This window comes from Bombina bombina, chromosome 1 (assembly GCF_027579735.1).
Source record: "Bombina bombina isolate aBomBom1 chromosome 1, aBomBom1.pri, whole genome shotgun sequence".
Classification (NCBI taxonomy): Eukaryota; Metazoa; Chordata; class Amphibia; order Anura; family Bombinatoridae; genus Bombina; species Bombina bombina.
The window spans coordinates 1185107877-1185130375 of NC_069499.1; the positions used below are offsets into that span (position 1 = coordinate 1185107877).

General features: G+C 41.5%; 2 protein-coding genes across 4 annotated transcripts in view; one reads left to right on the forward strand and one right to left on the reverse strand.

Moving 5' to 3' along the window:
• Positions 1-22499, reverse strand: part of NMT1 (N-myristoyltransferase 1) — a 214610-nt gene that overhangs the window by 139443 nt on the left and 52668 nt on the right. The gene's annotated exons all lie outside the window — the stretch shown is intronic.
• The window catches only part of DCAKD (dephospho-CoA kinase domain containing), a 202880-nt gene that overhangs the window by 94711 nt on the left and 85670 nt on the right, over positions 1-22499 (forward strand). For all 3 annotated transcript variants that reach the window (XM_053699868.1, XM_053699860.1, XM_053699854.1), the window contains exon 4: positions 3171-3258. In XM_053699868.1, coding sequence (XP_053555843.1) covers positions 3171-3258 — 88 coding nt within the window. The remainder of the gene's footprint in view (positions 1-3170; positions 3259-22499) is intronic.

The window sequence follows — 22499 nt, forward strand, 5'->3', positions numbered from 1 at the left end:
AGTGGAGATGTCATCTCTCCAACCTTGGAGACTACCTCTGAGGAAGGACCTCCTGATTCAGGGTCCCTTCATTCATCCAAATATCGTTTCTCTGAAGCTGACTGCTTGGAGATTGAACGCTTAATTCTGCCTAAGCGTGGTTTTTCTGAGTCGGTCATTTAGACCATGATTCCGGCTTGCAAGCCTGTTACTAGAAATATTTACCATAAGATATGGTGTAAATATGTTTATTGGTGTGAATTTAAGGGCTACTCTTAGAGTAGAATTAGAATTCCTAGAATTTTATCTTTTCTTCAGGAAGGCCTGGAGAAGGAATTGTCAGTCAGTAGCCTGAAGGGTCAGATTTCAGCTTTATCAGTTTTACTACATAAACGTTTGGCGGATGTGTCAGATGTGCAATCTTTATGTCAGGCCTTGGTCAAAGTCCGGCCTGTCTTTAAGTCTGTTGCTTCTTCTTGGAGCCTTAACCTTGTTCTTAAAGTTTTACAGCTGGCTCTGTTTGAGCCGTTGCATTCCATAGACATTAAGTTGTTATCTTGGAAGGTTTTGTTCTTGTTGCTATCTCTTCTGCTCGAAGAGTCTCAGAGCTCTCAGCTCTGCAGTGGGATTCCCCTTATCTTATTTTTCATGCCGATAAGGCGGTTCTTCGGACTAAGTTAGGTTTCCTTCCTAAGGTTGTTTCTAATAGAAATATCAATCAGGAAATTGTTGTTCCCTCTCTGTGTCCTAATCCTTCTTCTTCCAAAGAACGTTTGTTACACAATTTGGATGTTGTACGTGCTCTTAAATTATACTTACAGGCGACTAAGGATTTTTGCCAGTCCTCTGCCCTCTTTGTCTATTTTTCTGGAAAACGTAAAGGTCAGAAAGCTACTGCTATTACTCTTTCTTTTTGGTGTTGAAGTATTATTCGTTTGGATTATGAGACTGCTGGACAGCAGCCCCCTGAGAGAATTACAGCTCATTACACAAGAGCTGTTTCCTCTTCTTGGGCTTTCAAAAATGAAGCTTCTGTGGAACAAATTTGCAAGGCTGCAACTTGGTCTTCTCTACATACTTTTTCCAAATTTTCCAAATTTGATATTTTTGCCTCGGCTGAGGTTTCTTTTGTGAGAAAGGTTCTTAAAGCGGTGGTGCCTTCTGTTTAGGACTGCCTGTCTTGTCCCTCCCTATTTATCTGTGTAATTACTCAAGCCGTGGACTCACCATGTCTTAGGAAAGAAAGCAAAATGTATGCTTACCTGATAAATTTGTTTCTTTCCGGATATGGTGAGTCCACGGCCCCACCATTTATTTTAAGACAGTTGTTCTTTTGACTATAACCACAGGCACCTCTACACCTTGTGTTACTCCTTTTTCTCCATTTACCTTCAGTCGAATGACTGGGGGTTGTGGGTAAGGGAGTGATACTTAACATATTTTAACTGTGGTGTTCTTTGCCTCCTCCTGCTGGCCAGGAGTGATATTCCCAACAGTAATTACTCAAGCCGTGGACTCACCATATTCGGAAAAAACAAATTTATCAGGTAAGCATAAATTTTGTTTTTTGTAACATGCTAGAACATTTTACTATTGCGCTATTTAACCCTGGTAAAGGGGTTAAACACATAGTTAAATTTAGCCCTAGAACAGCAATGCACTAATAGGATCTGTATGAACACATCATCTTGTGAGCTAATGTCAAGAGACATAGCCACCAGTCATGTACATTCATAGTGCATTTAGGGTTCTTATATAAGAAATGCACATGACTGGTGTATATGCAGTGTCTATCTATGATTCTGCAAAGGGCTTTTTATGATTTTATCTTACAGGCTACAAATTAATCTGATATTATTTATGGGCCTTTAGAATGCATGTTAGTCCTACAGAATGCATTAGTTGTACAGAATGCATAATAGTCCTACAGAATGCATTAGTCCTACAGAATGCATGTTAGTCCTAGAGAATGCATTAGTCCTACAGAATGCATGTTAGTCCTTCAGAATGCATGTTAGTCCTACATAAGGCATGTTAGTCCTACAGAATGCATGTTAGTCCTACAGAATGCATTAGTCCTACAGAATGCATTATTCCTAAAGAATGCATGTTAGTCCTACATATTGCATATTAGTCCTACAGAATGCATTAGTCTACAGAATGCATGTTAGTCCTACAGAATGCATGTTAGTCCTACAGAATGCATGTTAGTCCTACAGAATACATTTGTCCTACATAATGCATGTTAGTCCTACAGAATGCATTAGTCCTACAGAATGCATGTTAGTCCTACAGAATGCATGTTAGTCTTAAATAAAGCATGTTAGTCCTACAGAATGCATTAGTCCTACAGAATGCATGTTAGTCCTACAGAATGCATGTTAGTCCTACAGAATGTAAGAGTCCTACAGCATGCATTAGTCCTACAGAATGCATGTTAGTCCTACAGAATGCATTAGTCCTACAGAATGCTTGTTAGTCCTACAGAATGCTTGTTAGTCCTACAGAATGCAGGTTAGTCCTACAGAATGCAGGTTAGTCCTACAGAATGCAGGTTAGTCCTACAGAATGCATGTTAGTCCTACAGAATGCATGTTAGTCCTACAGAATGCATGTTAGTCCTACAGAATGCAGGTTAGTCCTACAGAATGCAGGTTAGTCCTACAGAATGCATGTTAGTCCTACAGAATTCATGTTAGTCCTACAGAATGCATTAGTCCTACAGAATGCATGTTAGTCCTACAGAATGCAGGTTAGTCCTACAGAATGCATGTTAGTCCTACAGAATGCAAGAGTCCTACAGCATGCATTAGTCCTACAGAATGCATGTTAGTCCTACAGAATGCATTAGTCCTACAGAATGCTTGTTAGTCCTACAGAATGCTTGTTAGTCCTACAGAATGCATGTTAGTCCTACAGAATGCAGGTTAGTCCTACAGAATGCAGGTTAGTCCTACAGAATGCAGGTTAGTCCTACAGAATGCAGGTTAGTCCTACAGAATGCTTTAGTCCTACATAATGCATGTTAGTCCTACAGAATGCATTAGTCCTACAGAATGCATGTTAGTCCTACAGAATGCATGTATTGTTCTAATATTTCAATAGTCCTACTGGGATTTTGCACAATTTTGTTACTGCTTGTAATCCAACAGTTGTATACACAGTTCTAATTATTACTTAAAATCCCACAGGGTGCAGGTACGTGATCCTAGACATTCCGCTGCTCTTTGAGTCCAGGAATCTGACTCGCTACATGAAACACACTGTTCTTGTTTACTGGTAAGTGATAGAGGGTGGCTAGGTAGTTGCTAAGGCCCATGTGTTTCTTCCCAAAGTTGTAGCTGTGCCTGTCTTCCCAGGTCTGAACAGTCAGCCCCCCTACAGTTCACTGCATTTCATCTCTAGATCTGATATGTCCATTCCCTGGTGCATATTTACTTTGCATGATTGTGTACCACTGAGCCCTGGGACACTACTGCTTAGTGACTGATAGGGACACCTCTTTTAAAATTAGTTGATTTATTCATCAAAGACACATCTATTAAAAAAAAAAAAAAAAAGTAAATCACTAACACATTTTGAAACATGTTAAATGAAACAGAAAACATCATGCCCTTTAAATCAGTAATGCATATCCCTCCATTTGAAATTTATGTCTCTTATTTTAGTGTCCCCTGTATTTTTCAACCTTCCTTTGCATACAGAGATTTCTGAGATACTTCACTGGTTTCAGACACTGGTTTCAGAACAGATCTTTGAAACTTTGGTTTTATTTCGCAATAGAGATCCCTGGGTGATTCTCCACTACTCTAGTAAATAACCCTTAAGTTCTACACTGTCCCTTATTATTATTATTATTATCGGTTATTTGTAGATCGCCAACAGATTCCGTAGCGCTATTAACAAAGGCGGAGTACAAAAAAAAACAGTTATAGGGATCAAATGGGTAGAGGGCCCTGCCAAGAGTTGCACTGTTGTAGTCAGCTCTTGAGAAGGTGATCAACAAACAGCTGGACTCTTAAGCTTACATGCTAGGGGGGTTCAGGGGATAGCAATGGAGGAGAGGAACTGGTATAAAGTAAGGTTAGCGTAGGTTGTATGCATCCCTGAACAGTAGAGTCTTTAGGGAGCACTTGAAGCTTTTAAAACTAGAAGAGAGTCTTGTGGAGCGAGGCAGAGAGTTCCACAAGATCGGAGCCAGTCTGGAGAAGTCCTGTAAACGGGAGTGTGATGAGGTGACAAGAGAGGAGGAGAGTAGGAGGTCTTGAGCAGAGCGAAGGGGACCGGAAGGAGAGTATCTGGAGACAAGATCTGAGATATAGGGGGGAGCAATGCAGTTGAGGGCTTTGTAAGTCAGAGTGAGAATTTTGTGTTTGATCCTAGAGGCAAGAGGAAGCCAGTGAAGAGATTGGCAGAGAGGTGCAGCAGATGAAGAGCGACTTGTAAGGAAGATGAGTCTGGCAGAGGCATTCATTAAGGATTGTAAAGGAGCTAGGCGGTAGGTGGGGAGACCAGAGAGGACAGAGTTGCAGTAATCGAGGCGGGAGAGGATGAAAGAGTGGATTCAAATCTTAGTTGTATCTTGTGTAAGGAAGTGTCTAATTTTAGAGATGTTTTTAAGGTGGAAGCGGCAGGCTTTAGCCAAGGACTGAATGTGAGGAGTGAAAGAAAGATCTGTGTCAAATGTGACCCCGAGACATCGGGCATGCGGGGTAGGGGTAATGATGGAGTTGTCAACAGTTATAGAGAGATTGGGGGTGGAGAGTTTTGAGGAAGGGGGGAAAATAAGGAGCTCAGTTTTGGAGAGATTTAGCTTGAGGTAGTGAGAGGACATCCAGTTGGAGATGTGAGAAAGACAGTTAGTGATACGAGTTAGCAAGGAAGGAGAAAGGTCTGGTGCAGAGAAGTAGATTTGGGTGTCTTCGGCATATAAATGATATTGTAAACCATGGGACTTTATTAGGGAACCTAGTGATGACGTGTAGATTGAGAAGAGAAGGGGACCGAGGACAGAGCCTTGCGGTACTCCGACAGAAAGTGGTGACGGGGCAGAGGAGGCACCAGAGAAGGCTACACTAAAGGTACGGTTTGACAGGTAGGAAGAGAGCCACGAGAGGGCTGTGTCACATATGCCGAAGGGTTGGAGGGTTTGGAGCAAGAGAGGGTGGTCAGCAGTGTCAAAGGCTGCGGACAGATCAAGGAGAATAAGCAGAGAGAAGTGGCCTTTTGATTTGGCTGTAAGTAGGTCATTGGTAACCTTAACAATTGCTGTTTCTGTTGAGTGATTGGGACGAAATCCAGATTGCAATGGGTCAAGGAGGGAGTTTATTGTAAGGAAATGGGAAAGGTGTGCATAAGCTAGTTTTTCGAGAAGCTTTGATGCAAGACGGAGGAGGGAAATAGGGCGGTAGTTGGATGGGGAGGTAGGATCAAGGGAAGGTTTTTTGAGGATAGGTGTGACCAGTGCATGTTTCAGCGATGAGGGAAATATACCGGTGCTGAAGGAGAGGTTGAAAGTGTGTGATTATAGGGGAAGGGTGGCAGAGAGGGAGGGGAGTAGCTGTGAGGGTATAGGGTCAAGGGGACAGGTAGTGAGGTGAGAGCGCAGTATAAGTGCCGAAACTTCTTCCTCAGTAACAGGGGAGAATGAGCTAAGTTTAAGGTTATGTGGGTTGTGGTTGATTGAGAGCATTTGAGGGGGTGAGAGAATGGAATTATGTTGAGAGCTGATTTCATTTCTGATGGAGTTGATTTTGTTATTGAAGTGGTTGGCAAAGTCTTGAGCTGACAGAGAAGTTGTATTAGGAGGTGGGGGAGGGCGGAGAAGAGTATTGAAAGTGGAGAACAAACGTTTTGGGTTTGAAGAAAGATTAGAGATAAGAGTAGAGAAGTAGTGTTGCTTATGGAAATTAAGGGCAGAGTAGTAGGAGTTCAAGATAAATTTGTAGTATTGAAAATCAGCTGAACTCCTAGATTTTCTCCAGTGCCGCTCAGCAGTACGGGAACATCTGCATAGGTATCGTGTCAGAGGAGTATGCCAGGGCTGAGGATGAGTGTTTGATTTCCGAGCTATGGTAAGAGGGGCGAGATTGTCAAGGTGGGTGGAATTATAGTGGCAGATAGATTGGTCAGGGCATGAAAAGGAGGAGAAGGATGAGAGGAGAGGTTTGATGGAATTAGAAAGCTGTTGTTGATCTAATGACGTAATGCTTCTGTGAAGTTTGGTGTGAGGAGCAGAAGGAGGGAGAGTTGTAGGGAGGGATGATATGTTGCAGGTAAGGAGATGGTGGTCAGAAAGAGGAAAGGGGGAGTTTGTGAAGTTTGAGAGGGTGCATCGATAGCTAAAGATCAGGTCAAGGGAGTGACCATCTTTGTGAGTGGGAGAATCAGTCCATTGTGACAAACCAAAAGAGGAAGTGAGTTGCAGAAGTTGTTTTGCAGAGGAGGCAGTGGGATTGTCAAGAGGGATGTTGAAGTCATGAAGAATGAGGGAAGGGGTGTCTGAGGAAAGGAAATAAGGTAGCCATGCAGCCAAGTGATCTAGAAATTGAGTTGAGGAGCCAGGAGGACAGTATATGACTGCGACACGTATAGAAAGAGGAGAGAATAAGCAAATCATGTGGGTTTCGAATGAAGAAAATGTGAGGGAACAGGTGGGATGTATTTGTTGAAAGGTGCAATGAGAGGAAAGTAAAATACCTACACCACCTCCTTGTCTATTACCAGACCTAGGAGTGTGGCTGAAGTGGAGACCCCCATGTGACAGAGCAGCAGTGGATGCTGTGTCTAGGGGAGAGAGCCAGGTTTCTGTTAGGGCCAGAAGGTTGAGGGAGCTGGAGATAAAGAGGTCATGTATAGAAGTGAGTTTGTTGCAAACAGAGCGAGAGTTCCAAAGTGCACAAGTGAAAGGGGAAGTGGCTTTTGATGCAAGAGGAATGTGAGTAAGGTTGTCAGAGTTTTGTTTTTTGAGTCTGTGGGATGGTACACATGGATGTGCACGGCTAGGCAGTTGTTGGGGACCAGGATTAGGGGAGATGTCGCCAGCAGTTAGTAGAAGCAAGAGGGAGAGTGACATAAGATGAGATACAGATTTGCAGTAGTGAGACTGCTTTTGAGACAAGGTGCAGGGGGGAGAGAGAGTGTTTAGGAATAGGTAAAGTTCATGAGTACAAAAGTAATGTGAGTTTAAGAGAGATGGGCTAATAAACAGTGCAGGTGGAGAGGGAGAAGGAGTAATTGAATAATGTAGTTTGTTATAGAGACAAAAGGCAGCAAAAAGGAATAAGAAGATATTAGGCATTTTTACAAAAGAGGGAACCAGTTAAACACATAAGACACAGTATTACAGTAGCAATCACATTTGAAAACAGTAAGGTATATCAAACATAATATTACAAAAGTACTTGCCTTGTGTCTTGCCCTTGCCCAATCCTTGTTCAATTCTTGTATAATTCTATTGCTATATTGCTAGTGAATCACTTATAAAATGTTCACTTTGAAAATGTGAACATATGCAATGCACATCTCAGACTGGTGTGAAATATATGCAGGGAGGGCAGTCAGCTGAGTCCACTAAATTTAGTTGATTGCTAATCAAAGACAATTGGAAAGGCCAATTGGAAAGTTAGATTCTGGTCTGGTCAGGGTGAGATGTTAAGTAAACAGACAATAAAATTTGGGGGAGGTTAAAACTATGGAATAAGACAGCTATACATTTTAGAATAATAGCAAGTATTGATAAGGATTGAACATCACATGGCAGTTAAATGAACATTAGAAATAACACATTGGATAACAGATGTAGGACTAAATTAACAAACTAAAATCATTTGCTCTATGTAAATATTCATGTACCAGAAGAGAGTTACAGGAGAGTAAAAAACACCAGAGAGCAGTGAATAGTTGCAGAATGACAGGGTCTCTATTCACGTACCAGAAGAGAGTTACAGGAGAGTAAAAAACACCAGAGAGCAGTGAATAGTTGCAGAATGACAGGGTCTCTATTCACGTACCAGAAGAGAGTTACAGGAGAGTAAAAAACACCAGAGAGCAGTGAATAGTTGCAGAATGACAGGGTCTCTATTCACGTACCAGAAGAGAGTTACAGGAGAGTAAAAAACACCAGAGAGCAGTGAATAGTTGCAGAATGACAGGGTCTCTATTTACATACCAGAAGAGAGTTACAGGAGAGTAAAAAACACCAGAGAGCAGTGAATAGTTGCAGAATGACAGGGTCTCTATTTACATACCAGAAGAGAGTTACAGGAGAGTAAAAAACACCAGAGAGCAGTGAATAGTTGCAGAATGACAGGGTCTCTATTTACATACCAGAAGAGAGTTACAGGAGAGTAAAAAACACCAGAGAGCAGTGAATAGTTGCAGAATGACAGGGTCTCTATTCACGTACCAGAAGAGAGTTTCAGGAGAGTAAAAAACACCAGAGAGCAGTGAATAGTTGCAGAATGACAGGGTCTCTATTCACGTACCAGAAGAGAGTTACAGGAGAGTAAAAAACACCAGAGAGCAGTGAATAGTTGCAGAATGACAGGGTCTCTATTCACGTACCAGAAGAGAGTTACAGGAGAGTAAAAAACACCAGAGAGCAGTGAATAGTTGCAGAATGACAGGGTCTCTATTCACGTACCAGAAGAGAGTTACAGGAGAGTAAAAAACACCAGAGAGCAGTGAATAGTTGCAGAATGACAGGGTCTCTTTACTTATCTCTGAGTTTCTCTACCATTTTCTATACAGATTTTGGTTATGCTACTGGACTTATTACAGTTTCTAGTTGTACAGCCCTTGTGCAGTACTGATCCCTGAGCAACTTCACTGGTGACATTACAAATGTCTGAAGTTGCCACTAAGTTTGAGGATGATCCCTTAGGTCTTTGGGATAATCCACTGGTCAAAGTGCAGAACTCTTGGTGGGAGTATAAAACTTAGGTTCTATAAATACCAAATATTAATCTGTGATGTTATCCACTTGTACAGATCTCCTAGGTATTACATTGGATTTTGTAAAGGCCTCTACGGTACTGTGCAAATTTTTAAGGTCCCAGAACAGGCTCATGAAGTCTAACAATTGCTTATTGACAGACACCACATGCATACATAGACTTGGAGATACTGTGCTTATCCCATTAGAAATCTTTGTGTTCTTTCACTGACCCCAGTACAGCTGTTCTAGGTATACCAGTGGTTTCCATTCCAGGCTCTGAAACACTCCATGACTGGTGCCACAGAACTTCAAGGTGCTTCTCTTTTTCGGTTCTTCAATAGTCCCAGAACTGGCGTCTAATGTATTCCAGTTTCCAATAAATATTCTGGAAATATTCTGCTCTCAATGATACTAGTCTACACTGGTCCCAGTACAGATATCTCAGGTATTCCAGTAATCCCATTACAAAGCTCATAAATTATTAGCTGGCTCCTCTGCAGATCTAAAATATTGCATTGTTGCCAGTACAGATATACAGTGGGCTTGTATACAGATCTCAGGTACTACACTTGTGGCAATCCTAAACTCAGATAATTATCTTGTCCTAGCATAGATCTCAGGTTCTTCAGTGCTCAGACAAGGTGCTTTAGATGCTCTGTCAGTCCTAGAACAGATCCAATAGGTACTCTTCTTTTCCAACTTTTTATAATATCAATAAGCGAAGCTTCTCTCATTTATGATATTATGTGTACCACTATGAAATGTAGAAAGCAGCATACTAATAATAGGGTTAATCATACCTTGACTGGTATAGTCAGTGTGTTTTTCCAGTGATCACAATTCCAAAATGCTGTGGAAATGTCACAGGCCTCCAAGGTGAAATGCAGATTTTTCTTCCAGCCCCCTGGTCTACAGTGTGCTGCTCCTTGTGTAATCCACAGTTTGGACCTCTCCTTGTCTTTGTAAAGTATCCATAATACTCAAGTGAATGCCTGTTAATAAGTGCGTAGTTGCGTGCAAGGCTAATGCCTCCCTTGTTATCTTTCACACATGATCCCCAGGATTAAGCACAGTTCATACTGCTATTTCTCCTGTTAAGTGTAGTCAGTCCACGGGTCATCCATTACTTATGGGATTATATCTCCTCCCTAACAGGAAGTGCAAGAGGATCACCCAAGCAGAGCTGCTATATAGCTCCTCCCCTCTACCTCATATCCAGTCATTCTCTTGCACCTAACTAAAGATAGGACGTGTGAGAGGACTGTGGTGTGTTAAACTTAGTTTTTATTTCTTCAATCAAAAGTTTGTTATTTTAAACGGCACCGGAGTGTGTTGTTTGTTCTCAGGCAGCATTAGAAGAAGAATCTGCCTGAGTTTTCTATGATCTTAGCGGTCGTAACTAAGATCCACTTGCTGTTCTCGGCCATTCTGAGGAGTGAGGTAACTTCAGAACAGGGGATAGCATGCAGGGCCCACCTGCAAGGAGGTAAATTATTTTCTAAGGAATGGAATTGACTGAGAAAATACTGCTAATACCGATGTAATGTAAGTGCAGCCTTAAATGCAGTAGTAGCGACTGGTATCAGGCTGATATGTATGTATGTATACTCTGAGGTATTTCTGGGGAATGGAATTTCACTAAGAAAATACTGTCAATATTAAAGTAATATTTGAGCCTGCACTGCAGTGAAAGCGACTAGCAGCAGGCTTATTAATAACACTTCATAATTTTCAATTTTAAAACGTTTACTGGCATGTTAATCGTTTTTTCTGAGGTACTTGGTGATAAAACTTTATGGGCATGATTTTTACCACATGGCTGTCGTTTTTTTCTGCATAAAAACAGTTTACTGAGCTTCCCCACTGTTGTAATATGAGTGGGAGGGGCCTATTTTAGCGCTTTATTGCGCAGTAAAAATTTAGTCACAGTCTTTCTATTTCTTCCTCCATGATCCAGGACGTCTCTACAGAGCCCAGGGGTCTCCAAAACTAGTTTTGAGGGAGGTAATCAGTCACAGCAGACCTGTGACAGTGTGTTTGACTGTGATAAAAACGTTTATTATTTCAACTGTTATCCGTTTTGGGTATTAAGGGGTTAATCATCCTTTTGCTGGTGGGTGCAATCCTCTGCTAACTTTATACATTTTGTGTTAAAATTTGGTTGTTTTAACATATTTGGTTCATTGTTAATTCAACTGTGTCACATTTTTATGTTTCTTAAAGGCGCAGTAGCGTTTTTTATATAGCTTGTAAATTTATTTAAAAGTTTTTCCAAGCTTGCTAGTGTTATTGCTAGTCTGTTTAAACATGTCTGACACAGATGAATCTGTTTGTTCACTATGTTTAAAGGCCAATGTGGAGCCCAATAGAAATTTGTGCACTCAATGTATAGATGTTACTTTGAATAAAAGTCAAACTTTATATGTTAAAAAAATATCACCAGACAACGAGGGGGAAGTTATGCCGACTAACTCTCCTCACGTGTCAGTACCTTCGCCTCCCGCTCAGGAGGTGCGTGATATTGTGGCGCCAAGTACATCAGGGCGGCCCATACAAATCACTTTGCAAGACATGGCTAATGTTATGACTGATTTAAAATTTAAGCTTGAGAACCTCCGTGTATTACTAGGGGAGGTATTAGCGGCTCTGAATGATTGTAACACGGTTGCAATTCCAGAGAAAGTATGTAGGCTGGATAAATATTTTGCGGTACCGGCGTGTACTGACGTTTTTCCTATACCTAAAAGGCTTGCAGAAATTGTTAACAAGGAGTGGGATAGACCCGGTGTGCCCTTTTCACCCCCTCCTATATTTAGAAAAATGTTTCCAATAGACGCCACCACACGGGACCTATGGCAGACGGTCCCTAAGGTGGAGGGAGCAGTTTCTACTCTGGCTAAGCGCACCACTATCCCGGTGGAGGATAGCTGTGCTTTTTCAGATCCAATGGATAAAAAGTTAGAGGGTTACCTTAAGAAAATGTTTGTTCAGCAAGGTTTTATATTACAACCCCTTGCATGCATCGCACCTGTCACTGCTGCGGCGGCATTCTGGTTTGAGTCTCTGGAAGAGACCCTTAGCACAGCTCCATTGGATGAGATTATGAACAAGCTTAAAGCCCTTAAGCTAGCTAATTCATTTATTTCTGATGCCGTAGTACACTTAACCAAACTTACGGCTAAGAACTCCGGATTCGCCATTCAAGCGCGCAGAGCGCTGTGGCTTAAATCCTGGTCAGCTGATGTGACTTCTAAATCTAAATTGCTTAATATTCCTTTCAAAGGGCAGACATTATTCGGGCCCGGCTTGAAAGAAATTATCGCTGACATTATGTCAGATCCTGCCTCTAACAATTCAGGAGATGTCTCTCAGGTGATAATATGAATGATTCAAGTGAAACACAATTGCAGACTTTTAATAAAATGATTGGGTTTTGTTTCACCAAGTTATGAGTATTTGATTTCCCAAGACTAAGATTTAGTTAGAGCTACAGTTCATATCAATCATATTCTATGAAAGTCTATATGTGACAAGTATATAATATTTTACTGTGTAGTAACAGTGTCGATAATTCAGAGTAACAGTGTAAGGTATTTTTACCTGATGTATTAATTCAGCAACTTCTGTGAGCCGATAGTCCTCTCCGTGAATGCTGAGAAAAGTCTTCGGTAGCTACCGGAAGTGAGGTCAGTGAAGGTGAATCCGAATCTGCAGCGTCTGTGATTACAGCGTGTAAGGCATCTCCGGTAGATAGAAACCTTGTATCCAATAAGGTATTTAATAAATGTAGCAATATGTTGTCACAATATTCAAAGAGAAAGTATCAAAATATAATGAAGAAGGAAAATTGTATCCTAAGAAATAGAGCAAGATAACGCTCTAGGTAATTGTAAATCCAAAGCTTGAGCAAAACGAAGTGTTCACTTTCAAAATACTAAGCACTGTGTGATAAGTGCGCCAAAGTTAAATAAGGGGAGGTATCCAATAAGGAGAAAGTGAGGATTTAAAGCAACAGTAATGTGAGTCCTTACATGACCCCCCACTTAAGGGAGCTGTTCCACAGCTGCAGGTCGTGGTCGATCTGGATGTCTACGATGATAAGTGGCTACCAGTCTGGGAGCATTCAAGTTGGAAACTGGTTCCCAAGAATCCTCCTCTGGAGAATAATGTTTCCATCTTACCAAATATTGAAGGGTTCCTTTACGAATTCTGGAATCCAGAATAGAGTCAACTTCGTATTCTTCATCACCAAGAACTGGAGGGGTAGGAGGCAACAGAATCCTGTTATCACTAGTCTGTTTGTAAGGTTTAAGTAATGAAACATGTATGGTGGGATGAATTTTAATGGTACTGGGTAACTGTAACTTGATAGCATTCTTATTAATGATACGGAGTACAGGAAAAGGACCAATAAAAAGGCTGGCAAGTTTTTTCGATGGAATTTGAAGTTTCAAATTTTTCGTGGATAGCCAAACTAAATCTCCAACTTTGTAAGTAGGTGGTTCACGTCTGCGTAGATCATAATACTTTTTCTGAACAGCTTGAGAGTTTAATATATTTTGTTGAATGAAGGTAAAGTTCTCCTGAAGAGAGTTAAGAAACTCCTCTACTGGTGGGGATTCAGAGGCTTTTTCTGGTGAAAAAGTGATACGTGGATGATATGCAAAATTTGCAAAGAACGGAGTCATTTTTGTAGATGAATTTTTGGAATTGTTGTAAGAAAATTCCGCCATTGATAAATATTTCAACCAATCATTCTGGTGGTAAGCACAATAACATCTGATAAACTGATCAAGCCATTGATTAATTCTTTCTGCTTGCCCGTTTGTTTGCGGGTGGAAAGCAGTGGTGAATCTGTGATCTATCTGAGCTGCTTCACATAACTTTGACCAATGAAACGTTCAGGTGATATGATAGACCTAGGTAAGTCTTCAGGTTGCGGTTTTTCAGTCTGGCGAGATAAAGCATCTGCTTTCCCATTTTTAGCTGCAGGTCTATATATGATTTGGAAATTAAACCTATCGAAATAGAGACTCCATCTCACTTGTCGTGCGGATAATGTCTTATTGTTCTGCAGGTATTGCAAGTTTTTGTGGTCTGTCAGTATAGTAATGGGTACCCTTGTTCCTTCGAGAAGGTGCCTCCAATGTTCAAGAGATGATCTAATTGCAAGCAATTCTTTATCCCCAATGGAGTAATTTCGTTCTGCTGGAGTCATAACCTTGGAGTAAAAGGATACTGGGTGTAAAGGATCGGTTAATGATTTCTGCTGAGAGAGAATTGCTCCAATAGCAAAATCCGAGGAATCAACTTCTAGAGTATATGGGTAAGAAGGATTGGGAAATTGTAAAATTGGGGCACTAGTGAATCTTTCTTTGAGATAAAGGAAGGCATCGTTAGCAGCAGAGGTCCAGCGAAAAGGAGTTTTATCTCCAGTAAGACAAGTGAGTGGTTTCACAATTTTGGAAACATTCTTAATAAACTTTCTATAGTAGTTCGACAAACCAAGAAAACGTTGTAATTGTTTCTTGGTTCTTGGCACTGGCCAGTTAGTGACTGCATCGACTTTTTCAGGTTGCATTTGAATACCTTTAGGTGAGATGTTATATCCTAAGAAGGAGACATTATCGGTGTGGAACATGCATTTCTCTGGTTTTGCATATAGTTTGTGAGTTCTAAGTCGGGAGAGAATCCATCTGACATGTTTCACATGTTCTGTTTTGGTTTTGGAGTATATTAAAATGTCGTCTAAGTAGACAACAACGCAAACATCTAATAGATCCCTAAACACATCATTAATGAAGTGTTGGAATGTGGCAGGCGCATTGCAAAGGCCAAACGGCATTACGAGGTATTCGAAAAGACCGTATCTAGTACGGAATGCCGTTAGCCATTCATGACCCTCTTTGATTCTAATAAGATTGTAGGCGCCTCTTAAGTCCAGTTTAGTAAAGATGGTAGCTTCGGACAGCCTCTCAATCATTTCTGGGATCAAAGGTAAGGGGTAGCAATTTTTTATTGTGAGTTTATTCAATTCGCGATAATCTATTATGGGCCTCAAAGACTGGTCTTTATTGCGTACAAAAAATATACCCGCCCCAGCTGGGGAGGTTGAGGGACGAATGAAGCCTTTTTTTAAATTCTCTTCTAAATACCCCTTAAGATGTTCTAATTCAGGTTGGCTTAGAGGATATAAGTGGCCAACAGGTATATTAGCACCAGGAAGTAATTGAATAGGGCAATCATATACCCGGTGGGGAGGAAGATTTTCGGATTCAGTCTTACTGAAGACATCACTGAAATCTTTATACTCTTTTGGAATATCAATCAGAGGTTCAGTGGTTTGTAATAAAAAAGAATAATTTAGGCAAGTTGTTTTGCAATATGGTGAAAGAAAATTTATTTGAAAAGGTAACCAATTAATGGAGGGGTTATGCACTTGTAACCATTTTAAACCCAAAATAACATTGAAATGTGGGGAAGGTAATACATCGAATACCAATAACTCAATATGACCTGATATATTCACAGTAAGGGGAACAGTCTGTTTGCTGATAGGGCCAGAACTGATAGTGGAACCATCTATTACTCTAATGGGTACAGGAATTTTTTTACATACAAGAGGTATGTTATTTCGTGAACAATACTCTTGATCAATGAAGTTTCCACATGCCCCTGAATCGACAATGGCATCAGTCGTCACTTGGCTTAGATCCCACTGTAATGAGAGATTGATTAAACAATAGGAGGGATGGGTTACATTTTGTAGAGATGAGATATGTAGTTGCAACTTACTTCGTTTGTTTTTAAGAAGAACAGGACAGTCTTGTACAACATGTCCTGGATTTGCGCAGTACATACACAAATTTTTCACCTTCCTGCGTAACTTTTCTTCTGGACTAAGAGGTCCCTTTATAACACCAATCTCCATGGCTTCAGCTGTTGGTTTAGAGGATGGATGAAACATTGGAGTAGGAATAGGGAATAAAGGTTTAGGTTTATTTTCAGTCCAAGACCTCTCTGCCTTTCTCTCTCTGAGCCTGCGGTCAATCTGAATAGCCAGTTTCATAACTCCTTCCAAAGTTTTAGGTATCTCTACTCTAGCAAACTCGTCTTTAAGGGATTCAGAAAGTCCCAATCTGAATTGCTTGCGCAGAGCAATAGGATTCCAGAGAGAATCATTTGCAAGCTGTTTGAAATCACTGATGTAATCCTCTACTGGACGTTTCCCTTGTTTAAGGGATCTCATGGATGTCTCTGCTGTTAACTGCACATCAGAATCTTGGAACATTTCATCCATAGCTGAAAAAAAAGATTCTAGAGATCCAAGTATGGGATCATCCGTTTCCAATAAATTATCAGCCCAGTTACGAGGTTCCGCTCTTAGAAGTGAAATGGCTGTTAAAACCTTCAATCTTTCAGTGGGATATGTTCGCGGCTTCATAGTAAAAATTAACTGACATGCATTTTTAAAATGTCTGTAATGTTTCCTATTACCAGAAAACACATCAGGTAAGGGAACTTGTGGTTCTAAAGCCATCTCTAGCTGATTGGATTTTACAGCAATGGAATCCCTGATCACAGATTTTAAGGCTCTGTTTTCTATTTCCACTTCATGTAATCTTTGAGCTAATTGATCGACCTTTTGGGAAAGGTTGTACACAACTTGTGAAATGTCTGCTGGTTCCATTTATTAGGGCTTAGTATTATGTCAGATCCTGCCTCTAACAATTCAGGAGATGTCTCTCAGGTGATAATATGAATGATTCAAGTGAAACACAATTGCAGACTTTTAATAAAATGATTGGGTTTTGTTTCACCAAGTTATGAGTATTTGATTTCCCAAGACTAAGATTTAGTTAGAGCTACAGTTCATATCAATCATATTCTATGAAAGTCTATATGTGACAAGTATATAATATTTTACTGTGTAGTAACAGTGTCGATAATTCAGAGTAACAGTGTAAGGTATTTTTACCTGATGTATTAATTCAGCAACTTCTGTGAGCCGATAGTCCTCTCCGTGAATGCTGAGAAAAGTCTTCGGTAGCTACCGGAAGTGAGGTCAGTGAAGGTGAATCCGAATCTGCAGCGTCTGTGATTACAGCGTGTAAGGCATCTCCGGTAGATAGAAACCTTGTATCCAATAAGGTATTTAATAAATGTAGCAATATGTTGTCACAATATTCAAAGAGAAAGTATCAAAATATAATGAAGAAGGAAAATTGTATCCTAAGAAATAGAGCAAGATAACGCTCTAGGTAATTGTAAATCCAAAGCTTGAGCAAAACGAAGTGTTCACTTTCAAAATACTAAGCACTGTGTGATAAGTGCGCCAAAGTTAAATAAGGGGAGGTATCCAATAAGGAGAAAGTGAGGATTTAAAGCAACAGTAATGTGAGTCCTTACACATTACTGGAGGTAAGGGCCATGCCCTGCCTCAAGACAGGGCCAAACCAAAGGCTAAACAGTCTAATTTTCGTGCCTTTCGTAATTTCAAGGCAGGAGCAGCATCAACTTCCTCCGCTCCAAGACAGGAAGGAACTGTTGCTCGCTACAGACAGGGCTGGAAACCTAACCAGTCCTGGAACAAGGGCAAGCAGGCCAGAAAACCTGCTGCTGCCCCTAAGACAGCATGAAGTGAGGGCCCCCGATCCGGAAACAGATATAGTGGGGGGCAGACTTTCTCTCTTTGCCCAGGCTTGGGCAAGAGATGTCCAGGATCCCTGGGCGTTGGAAATCATATCTCAGGGATATCTTCTGGACTTCAAAGCTTCTCCTCCACAAGGGAGATTTCATCTTTCAAGGTTATCAGCAAACCAGATAAAGAAAGAGGCGTTTCTACGCTGTGTACAAGACCTCTTACTAATGGGAGTGATCCACCCAGTTCCGCGGTCGGAACACGGGCAGGGATTCTATTCAAATCTGTTTGTGGTTCCCAAAAAAGAGGGAACCTTCAGACCAATCTTGGACTTAAAGATCCTAAACAAATTCCTAAGAGTTCCATCGTTCAAAATGGAAACTATTCGAACCATCTTACCCATGATCCAAGAGGGTCAGTACATGACCACAGTGGATTTAAAGGATGCCTACCTTCACATACCGATTCACAAGGATCATTACCGGTATCTAAGATTTGCCTTCCTAAACAGGCATTACCAGTTTGTAGCTCTTCCCTTCGGGTTAGCTACGGCTCCAAGAATCTTTACAAAGGTTCTGGGCTCTCTTCTGGCGGTACTAAGACCGCGAGGCATAGCGGTAGCTCCGTACCTAGACGACATTCTGATACAAGCGTCAAGTTTCCAAACTGCCAAGTCTCATACAGAGTTAGTTCTGGCATTTCTAAGGTCGCATGGGTGGAAGGTGAACGTAGAAAAGAGTTCTCTATTGCCACTCACAAGAGTTCCCTTTCTAGGGACTCTTATAGATTCTGTAGAAATTAAAATTTACCTGACGGAGGACAGGTTATCAAAACTTCTAAATGCTTGCCGTGTCCTTCATTCCATTCAACACCCGTCAGTGGCTCAGTGCATGGAGGTAATCGGCTTAATGGTAGCGGCAATGGACATAGTACCATTTGCGCTCCTGCATCTCAGACCGCTGCAATTGTGCATGCTAAGTCAGTGGAATGGGGATTACTCAGATTTGTCCCCTCTGCTAAATCTGGATCAAGAGACCAGAGATTCTCTTCTATGGTGGCTTTCTCAGCCACATCTGTCCAAGGGGATGCCCTTCCGCAGGCCAGATTGGACGATTGTAACAACAGACGCCAGCCTTCTAGGTTGGGGCGCAGTCTGGAATTCCCTGAAGGCTCAGGGATCATGGACTCAGGAGGAGAGACTCCTTCCAATAAACATTCTGGAATTAAGAGCAATTTTCAATGCTCTTCTGGCTTGGCCTCAGTTAGCAACTCTGAGGTTCATCAGGTTTCAGTCGGACAACATCACGACTGTGGCTTACATCAACCATCAAGGAGGAACAAGGAGTTCCCTAGCGATGATGGAAGTCTCAAAGATAATTCGCTGGGCAGAGTCTCACTCTTGCCACCTGTCAGCGATCCACATCCCAGGCGTGGAGAACTGGGAGGCGGATTTTCTAAGTCGCCTGACCTTTCATCCGGGGGAGTGGGAACTTCATCCGGAGGTGTTTGCCCTACTGCTTCATCATTGGGGCAAACCAGATCTGGATCTCATGGCGTCTCGCCAGAACGCCAAGCTTCCTTGTTACGGATCCAGGTCCAGGGACCCGGGAGCGGTGCTGATAGATGCTCTGACAGCACCTTGGGTCTTCAACATGGCTTATGTGTTTCCACCTTTCCCGATGCTTCCTCGATTGATTGCCAGGATCAAACAGGAGAGAGCATCGGTGATTCTAATAGCGCCTGCGTGGCCACGCAGGACCTGGTATGCAGATCTAGTGGACATGTCGTCCTGTCCACCATGGTCTCTGCCTCTGAGACAGGACCTTCTGATTCAGGGTCCTTTCAAACATCCAAATCTAATTTCTCTGAGGCTGACTGCTTGGAGATTGAACGCTTAATTCTATCAAAGCGTGGATTCTCGGAGTCAGTGATTGATACCTTAATACAGGCTAGGAAACCTGTTACCATAAAATATGGCGTAAATACTTATATTGGTGCGAATCCAAGAGTTACTCATGGAGTAAGGTTAGGATTCCTAGGATATTGTCTTTTCTACAAGAGGGTTTAGAAAAGGGTTTATCTGCTAGTTCGTTAAAGGGACAGATTTCAGCTCTGTCTATCCTTTTACACAAACGTCTGGCAGAAGTTCCAGACATTCAGGCTTTTTGTCAGGCTTTGGCTAGGATTAAGCCTGTGTTTAAGACTGTTGCTCCGCCGTGGAGCTTAAACTTAGTTCTTAACGTTCTGCAAGGTGTTCCGTTTGAACCCCTTCATTCCATCGATATCAAGCTGTTATCTTGGAAAGTTCTGTTTTTAATGGCTATTTCCTCGGCTCGAAGAGTCTCTGAGTTATCGGCCTTACATTGTGATTCTCCTTATCTGATTTTTCATCCAGACAAGGTAGTTCTGCGTACTAAACCTGGGTTCTTACCTAAGGTAGTCACTAACAAGAATATCAATCAAGAGATTGTTGTTCCATCATTGTGCCCTAACCCTTCTTCAAAGAAGGAACGACTTTTGCACAATCTGGACGTCGTCCGTGCCCTGAAATTTTATTTGCAGGCAACTAAAGATTTTCATCAAACTTCTTCCCTGTTTGTCGTTTATTCTGGACAGAGGAGAGGTCAAAAAGCTTCGGCTACCTCTCTCTCTTTTTGGCTTCGTAGCATAATACGTTTAGCCTATGAGACTGCTGGACAGCAGCCTCCTGAAAGGATTATAGCTCATTCTACTAGAGCTGTGGCTTCCACTCGGGCCTTTAAGAATGAGGCCTCTGTTGAACAGATTTGCAAGGCTGCAACTTGGTCTTCACTTCACACTTTTTCCATATTTTACAAATCTGACACTTTTGCTTCTTCGGAGGCTGTTTTTGGGAGAAAGGTTCTACAGGCAGTGGTTCCTTCCGTGTAAAGATCCTGCCTGTCCCTCCCGTCATCCGTGTACTTTTAGCTTTGGTATTGGTATCCCATAAGTAATGGATGACCCGTGGACTGACTACACTTAACAGGAGAAAATATAATTTATGCTTACCTGATAAATTCATTTCTCCTGTAGTGTATCCAGTCCACGGCCCGCCCTGTTTTTACGGCAGGTCTAAATTTTAATTAAACTCCAGTCACCACTGCACCCTATAGTTTCTCCTTTCTCGTATGGTTTCGGTCGAATGACTGGATATGACGTAGAGGGGAGGAGCTATATAGCAGCTCTGCTTGGGTGATCCTCTTGCACTTCCTGTTAGGGAGGAGATATAATCCCATAAGTAATGGATGACCCGTGGACTGACTACACTACAGGAGAAATGAATTTATCAGGTAAGCATAAATTATATTTTTTTGCAGTCAGCAGTATCCAAAAGGTAATGTGGAACACTGCGCCTGCAGACCTGTGCAGCTCTGTGTATTCCAATTCTTATTGATAATTGTTTCTATCATCCAACTGTTTTTACTATACTGTGTTATAAAAGGCACAACTTTTATAGCATTAGTTTCAGCATTATTTCTATTTCTTTCTAATGAAACGATGAGTCCACGGATCATCTATTTACTATTGGGAATATCACTCCTGCCCAGCAGGAGGCGGCAAAGAGCACCACAGCAAAGCTGTTAAATATCACCTCCCTTCCCTCCATCCCTAGTCATTCACTTTGCCTACGTTAGAGCAAGGAAGGGGTCAAGTTAGGCGTTAGAAAAGATTCTTCAAGCAAGATTATTTTTTAAGTAGTGCAAGATTGTGCTGCTTTGTTCTAGGGTGTAGCCGTAGTCCATATCAGTCTCTTCAGTAGAGCAGTGGTGGCTTTCAAGCAATGGGAACTTGTGGGACATAATTCTCACTGCGCCTCCCATGTAGTTAATGCTGCCTTAATACTGAAAGCCTGAGTAAGATTACTCAGTCTTTATCTTTTTTTCCACAGGTCCATGTGAGGGAGAAGACCTCTTAAACCTAATGAGCTGCCTTGCTGCCTGGCAGATTTATGAGGTAAGTGCTGATTTTATTTTTCTGGGTAAACACAGGAAAAAGTGGGCACTTTATTCAATAAGGGACTCACAATTTTCTCCTATATGTTTAGGGGAACATATAATGGCAGTATGGTTATAGCAGGCACTGGGGCTGAACATTAATACAAAAAAGGCTCATTTCTCTTGTAAGATGTATTGAGTCCACAGATTCATCCTTACTTGTGGGATATTCTCCTTCCCTACAGGAAGTGGCAGAGAGAGCACCCACAGCAGAACTGTCTATATAGCTTCCCCCTTAGCTCCACCCCCCAGTCATTCTCTCTGCCTGCTTAACTGTTAGGAAGGGCAAAGAGCTATGTGGTGACTAAAATGTTAGTTTTTTACTTCTCAAGCAAAAGTGTATTATTTTAAATGGTACCGGCGTGTACTGTTTACTCTCTGGCAGAAAAGGGATGAAGATTTCTGCAAGGAGGATGATGGTCTTAGCACTTTGTAACTAAGATCCACTGCTTTTCTCACAAGGCCTGAAGAGTATTGGAAAACTTCAGTTGGGAGAACAGTTTGCAGGCTAAGCTGCATATGAGGTATTTTTCTAGACAGACTGTGTTAAATCTAGAAAAGGCTGGCAATATCCTCATGAGGGAAGGGTAAGCGGTATTCAGATACTTTAATAGGATTTTCAGCTTGCTTGAAGGGCTCATTAGTTACTGGTGACACTGTTAGGAAAAAAAACGTTTTGTTTTTTGATGCATTTATAACGTTTTTTGGAGGGACTAAAGGGGTCATTGTGGCTTGGTTTTGAGTTTTGTAACTCACATGGTTAATTAAGAGACACTCTGGTGTTTCTCTGATAGGCCTCAAAACATCGAGTGAGGTGGGAGGGGCCTATTTTCGCACCTCAGTTGCGCAGTTTCCTTTCCTCTGAGACATATCACTGCTTCTCCTGTAGTTTCTGCTGTGTTTAAGGGCTGTTAAAGAAGTTTTT